At 41.2% G+C, this 6486-nt stretch overlaps 2 protein-coding genes across 4 annotated transcripts in view; both read right to left on the bottom strand.

Moving 5' to 3' along the window:
* acsf2 (acyl-CoA synthetase family member 2) overlaps nt 1-675 on the bottom strand; it is a 38381-nt gene extending 37706 nt beyond the window's left edge. Inside the window, exon 1 of one of the 2 annotated variants that reach the window (XM_034859652.1) lies at nt 384-675. In XM_034859652.1, coding sequence (XP_034715543.1) covers nt 384-505 — 122 coding nt within the window. In that variant the 5' untranslated portion in view covers nt 506-675. The remainder of the gene's footprint in view (nt 1-383) is intronic. The other variant, XM_034859651.1, reaches the window with a different exon arrangement.
* Nucleotides 676-2434: 1759 nt separating this feature from the next.
* The window catches only part of tap2t (transporter associated with antigen processing, subunit type t, teleost specific), a 9920-nt gene continuing 5868 nt past the window's right edge, over nt 2435-6486 (bottom strand). For both annotated transcript variants that reach the window (XM_034859602.1, XM_034859603.1), the window contains 3 exons: nt 5879-6038; nt 4989-5125; nt 2435-2953 (listed from right to left, as the gene is read on the bottom strand). In XM_034859602.1, the coding sequence (XP_034715493.1) occupies nt 2759-2953; nt 4989-5125; nt 5879-6038 (492 nt within the window). In that variant the 3' untranslated portion in view covers nt 2435-2758. The remainder of the gene's footprint in view (nt 2954-4988; nt 5126-5878; nt 6039-6486) is intronic.

Genomic DNA, 6486 nt, shown 5'->3' with positions numbered 1-6486 from the left:
CCCCCCCCCCCTCTTCCACAGCGAGAGTTTTCATCCTCATGTTTCTATTTGCCTATTTATATCAGAAGAATGTGCAAAACTGGCAACTGGCCCTTCCCTGTGACAAAACCTATGAATGGGATGTGGACGCGCGTGCTCGGAAAGATCAGAATGTCCACTCAGATCTTTCCGAGCATGCGCGTCGATTTTGTCAACATCATCAAAGATATCAACAAAAAAGTGATACAGCATGTGTGTGTAAAGCATGCATTGATGAAATAAGTCTTCATTATGAGTAAAAAAAATTAAAATTAAATAAAGTGAGGCAGGCTAATCTCAGCTGAACACTAACGTCAAACTATTTATACCTTTCATCCGGATAAATCTGAGTTTATGTGACCTACCGACTCGCTGCAGGTAGTCCTGGATGACGTGTCCATTGTCTCTGTAAGACCTCTGAAGATCTGGTGAAAACACGGTTGGTCCGGAGAAGAAACTGGGGGCACAAAGAAATCTTGGAGATCATGGTGCAGCTGCAAGCCACCGCGCCCTGCGTGCACGAGACTAAAGCAGACCAGGAAACGGAGCACGTCTTCTGATCGACCTGCACTCAGGAGAAATCTGCACGTATAGCGACTGATGGTGATCAGCAGGTCATGCCGGACAGGAGAGCGGTCTGCAGCTATCGGCAGCTACTAGCCTGGACCTTGATCCGCGTTGACACATGACGGAGCTCCGTCCTGCTGGCGACGCCGCGCGCTGCAGGGAAGACATCTTCAGGACCTCTAATTAGATCCAGACATGAGACAGAAAAGAGAATAAAAAAGGCAACAATCTTTTGGATCCTTGTTGTTTGAAGCTCTCTCTATTTATTGATTCTGTTTTCATTATTCCTATTTATTACTGTATGACTGTGTATGACTGGTTTTGATGTTTTGGGCTTTGTTGTTTTTAACGTTGTCAGTGTCAATTTCCCCCCCCAAGTGGCCATTAAAGTATAATTGAATTGACTAAAAATAGAAGGCAAGAAACGCTTAAGAATAATAAAAGTGTTAACTAGTTAAACATTATTTAAATTACATCTACTCCGTTTCTCTCATTCAAAAATCCAAAATCCAAAAATCTATAAACATGCCAAGATTTTCAACTGCACACACTGTGTCTCTTATGCAGTGAAAAGGTCCATTCTCAGCGTGTGTGTGTGTGCACTGGAGGAAGTTTTATTGAGACTTTCCCTTCAGAAGACATGTGGAAGCCTGTCTGTGTTGGACGGTCTCGTTCAGTGAAGGTCACACACGTGAAGGAACAAGAAGAAACCACGTGATTCTCAGCAGGGGGACTTTGACCCACCACAGCTTCACAAGTGTCAGTTATATTAAATTTCTATATTTTTACTGCTGCATTATTTCATGTCATAGTTTCTAATTAGACTTTGCTCCACCTGACTAAGTTTTCTTTATATATGCATTTTTAACTTGTCTATCAGATAACTGTTGGAGGGAGGCTTACTGTTGTGTAAATAATAAAAACTTTATTTATATAGCCCCTTTAAGAACAGTTTACAAAGTGCTTTACTTTTACTTATTGTAAACGGACTAAGGCTTTGACAGACAAAACAAAAATAGGACACTCATTTTTTTGTGATCAACTTCTTTATACATTTTCTTTAAAATATTTAAACAATTCAACAAAACCTCAACAAAGCAGGACACTCATTTTTTGTGATCAACAGTTGAACAAAACATTGCTCTAGATGCCAAACGCGGGACCCTCATAAGACATTACAACAACAACAACAGAAAGCCAAACAGTAAGACCAATCAAATCAAGACAAACTTCATTACAAATACAAATAAAAGAATAAAAGCAATAATAAAACAATCACATAAAAGCACGACTATAAGAATGGGGTTTTAAGGAGTGAGATAAACAACGTTGCTGATAGCGCGAGCCTTATCTCCCGAGGGGAGGGGTCCTGATTGGGAAGGTGCGGACACCTTCAGGTTTAAGTCTGGACTTTGGAACGGGCAGAGAGTTAAAACATCATCAAGAGGAAGTTCATGGTGTGTTTGTCACAAATCAACTTCCTCTCCAATGAAGAAAATCAAAGCCGGGTTTAATTAGAAACCCTCGGTGGTTCTTCAGCTTCAGTCTTACATGGTTTGGTATGAGAAGTCGCTAGCTGTAGCAACATTTAGAGACACATGGCTGTGAAGCGGACATTACGGACTCTTCTACTATGATTTAGTTATGAGATTGTTATCACAGAGCTTAACTGGCACACCATGAAATACTACAACATAAAAACTGCATTATAAAACAATACTGATAATGTATCAGCTCACCAGAGCATGAGAGTTTCAGTTCTTTCTAAAGAAGTGCCTTTAAGCAAGGCACCGTACCCCCCCCCACCGCTCAGGGTGCAGGTCCAGCACTGGCAGCCCCCCCACTCTGACATCTCTCCATTTGTGCATGAACAGGTCCTGAGCATGTGTGTATTTCAGGCCTGTGTGTAGTGATTACTAACAGAGTGTAAAAGGTAATTTTTTCCCACTTTTATATTATAATTTATAAAGTCACCTTTGTCTGCGTGACGACATCAAACAACAAAGTTAAATCCTTTTAAGACATAAACATAATTTATGCTCATATTTACATAACATGCAGAACACACCCGCTACTTCCTGCCCCGGATGAATCGACAGGTTACCAGGTCAGGAACATTTGTTGCATCTAACATTCATGTAGAAACAGTAAAACTACATTTACTGATCTCTTCTCAGCTGAGTTCAGAGAAGAGTTCCTCTTTCAGACGATGGTAGCGTCCTCTCTTGGCCATGAGTTCCTGGTGCGTCCCCTCCTCCACGACGGCTCCCTTCTCTAAGAAGACGATGTGATCCGCCTTCTCCACAGTCTGCAGCTGGTGAGTCACCACCAGGACGGTCCGCCCCCGGGCCAGAACCTCCTGCAGCACCTGGAACACAACCCAACAGTCAAACACCAAGTCTGTATGGAGAACTTATAGAACTGATCTGGTAGGGGTCTGTCAAAACATCAATTCACATTCATGAATCGGTTCATGCTCAAACGATTCAATACAGATTCCAAAAATCGTTTCTCTTTTGTTGAGAAAAGAGATTTCTTTTCACCTCTTCATACTATTTCAAGGCTCTGGGGCTGCAACTATAAATTATTTTAATGATAAATTATATGCGTGATTAGTTGTTTAGTCTATAATGTCTCAGTAAACAGTGAAAAATTATCCATTCAAGTTTCTCAGAGCAGCCGGAAATTGACTAACTATCTAACTGCTAACTAGCTAACTGCTCCTCAGATCTCTGCAGGGTAAATCCAGACAGCTAGCTAGACTATCTGTCCAATCTGAGGACTATGGTTACCTGGTCTTCAGGTCTCTGCAGGGTAAATCCAGACAGCTAGCTAGACTATCTGTCCAATCTGAGGACTATGGTTACCTGGTCCTCAGGTCTCTGCAGGGTAAATCCAGACAGCTAGCTAGACTATCTGTCCAATCTGAGGACTATGGTGACCTGGTCCTCAGGTCTCTGCAGGGTAAATCCAGACCGCTAGCTAGACTATCTGTCCAATCTCAGTTTTCAGTTGCACATGTAAAACAACCTTTGAACATACACACGTTCCAGACCCTCCTCCACAGTGCTGTGGACTGTGGTCTGGCCATGCGAGACTAAAGGCCTGGTGAGTGTGAACACATCCAGGGTCTTTCACTTTGGTCTTGTGTTGCTCTAAAGTACGCACGCAGAAATAGACATACGGCTAAAAACAAGGTAAACATGAACATTTGACTACTCTGTATAGACATAAGTTTGCAGATATAAAAGTATATATAATTTACACATGCGTATATCACACTCACACACACACAATGTTGTGTTTTGTCTGGCAAACAATTAGAGAAAACCCCAAATATTACATTTAATGGTGTTAAACTAAGAAAAGCCTGTTACTTGAGAGGCTGAAAACAGCATTTGGTTTCATCATTTCTGCTTGACAGACTAATTTAATGAGTAATCAACTGTCAAAACCGTTGTGAACTGTGGCAGCTAGCTAGCTCCTAAAGAGGAGGGCGGAGTGAGGTGTTTAGGAATGTGGCCAAACTGTTCAGATTGCATTTGAGGGCCGAGCACAACCCAAACCAGACCCACATCAGCATTTACCCCTCGTGTTCAACGCCCTGAGGCAACAAAGTCCTACGTGAACACACAACAGTCTGGGTTCTTTCATACGAGAGATTGTGTCTGTGCCGCTTCTAACAATCAGAGCCTGCCATCATTCAGCCGTTTACCAGTTTGTGGGATTGTTTGCTTCTGTTGCCAGAACACAGACGGTTAAATGTGATCAAATCTCCGCCACGCAGTCCTGAAGAAGCACATTAGCTCAGCTGATAAGACAAAGGATTTCCTGCAGCTAAATCACAGACACTCGATGAAAAAATCTGTTCTGTATTTAAAAAAAACAACAGATTCAAAAAACATTTCAAACATTTTTTGATTTTATATCTGTAGATAATTAAAAAATGTGTTAATTAGTTCCATGTTGTTGTTTTACTGTGTTTTTTATGTTTGACCTCTAAGTAAGTTAGACGTCAGTCAGTTAAAGGCTTTAGAGTTGTCTTATAACAGACAAGATAACCCCCACACTCATGGAAGCCATACAGCAGCATACAGTCATTCAGATCAGGTGTCTTAGGCCTCTTTATGTTGGAGATTTAGACATTTCACAGCAGGAAAAGCACTAGATAAATAATAAAAATGAATTACGGCTGATATTCTACAAGCAGCTTGAGTGCCAGGGTGCTGGTGTTGTGCGTGCCGGCTCACTTTCACACTGTCGTGGCTCACTGGGACACTTAAAGGGAACAGAGCCATTGTTAATAGGAATAACTGTTTGCAAAGGAGAAAGTGTAATGACTGAGAGTGTACTCCTGTTGAGATCGGTGTCACCAGTGGCTAAGGCCGTGTTTTTTAACTTACGGCGTGCTGCACTTCTACATCCAGTTTGCTGGTAGCCTCATCCAGAATGACGACCTGCGGCTCTCGAACCAGAGCCCTGACGATGGCGATGCTCTGCCTCTGTCCCTCTGAAAGTTTGCCTCCACACTCACCTACATCTGTAAAGACGACACACACGTGTATATAGATTGTTCTGATTATACGAGAAAAGAGGAATCTCCATCTGAATTCTTCAGTCAATCATTTCTGAACCGTTTGTGTGATCACCGGCCAAACACCTCCATTAGCTACCTATAAACAAACTCTTTCTCCCATCATCCATCTGACATGACCATCGTCTGGTAAAAGTTCACATTTAACTACTTTTCCTATCAGCATCTGTTACAGTTTCCATTACACAGAACACAGTGCAGGCTTTAGCTACACAAAATCTATCTGTGAAACATTTCATTGTTATTTTGCATCATTCTTTCTATTGGCAGACTTGTATTATCAGCGTCTGTTACAGCCACTGGTTGGTATTATTATATATCTAATTCATGCTTGTCCTACAATGTTGATGTAAGCTAAGCCTTATTTATAAAATGTCTCAAGCATAAACTGAAAAGAAAGCAGCTGTAATTAAAAACCTGTGTCAGTTGCACTTATACTGTCGTACAAATACAGAACATAAGCAGACCACTCCTGCATCAAACTGTGAAAACTTAAAATAACAAAAAGTACACACCTAAGTGGCAAAAAATGGACAATAACAACAACAAAAACAATGGTGTTAAGATAGTTAACTTCACCCTAAATATGATAACATTAAAAAACTAAAAGGAAAAGGGAATTTGTAGTATTCTGATCTAATTTATGACTCTTCTATGGTTTTAATGTTCTACGTCTGAGTATCTGCGCCCACTCTGTACCTGTGTCATATTTCTCCTCCAGTTTAGAGATGAAGACGTCAGCGTTGGCCTTCTTTGCCGCTTCCTTCACCTTCTCAACGGGGCAGTCCTTCAGGCCGTACGTGATGTTGTATTTCAGCGAACCAGAAAACAGCACGGGATTCTGGGATACCAGGGCCATCTAAATACATGACGTTGAAAAACACACAATCACACGCACAATCAATCACACGCACAATCAATCACACACACAATCACACACACACAATCACACACACACACACACACACACACACACAGTACTAGTGCAGTGCTAGTTGACAGTTTTGGACTATATGTGTGTGGGGAGCGTGTTTGGTGCAAATACATTCCGTTTTACATGTTTTTGTGATTAGAAAGTGGAAAAAAGCTAAACCTGCAACTCAAGATTTTAAAATCAATGTATCCCCAAATAAAGCGGTTTGGGGAGAAACCGGTTGTTTCTCACAAGCACAATAGCTCCCAATCTGTACGTCCTGTTTGTTGTTTTTAATCCTTATTATTTACAATACTTTGATTCATACCAAACATCAAAACTAGAACCATGAATGTGGAGAGTGTTAGCATGCTATCACACTAAACTAAGATGG

This window comes from Etheostoma cragini, chromosome 21 (assembly GCF_013103735.1).
Source record: "Etheostoma cragini isolate CJK2018 chromosome 21, CSU_Ecrag_1.0, whole genome shotgun sequence".
In the NCBI taxonomy this organism is placed as follows: Eukaryota; Metazoa; Chordata; class Actinopteri; order Perciformes; family Percidae; genus Etheostoma; species Etheostoma cragini.
The sequence above is the reverse complement of the archived record's forward strand: the minus strand, read 5'-3'. Positions and strand labels throughout refer to the sequence as shown.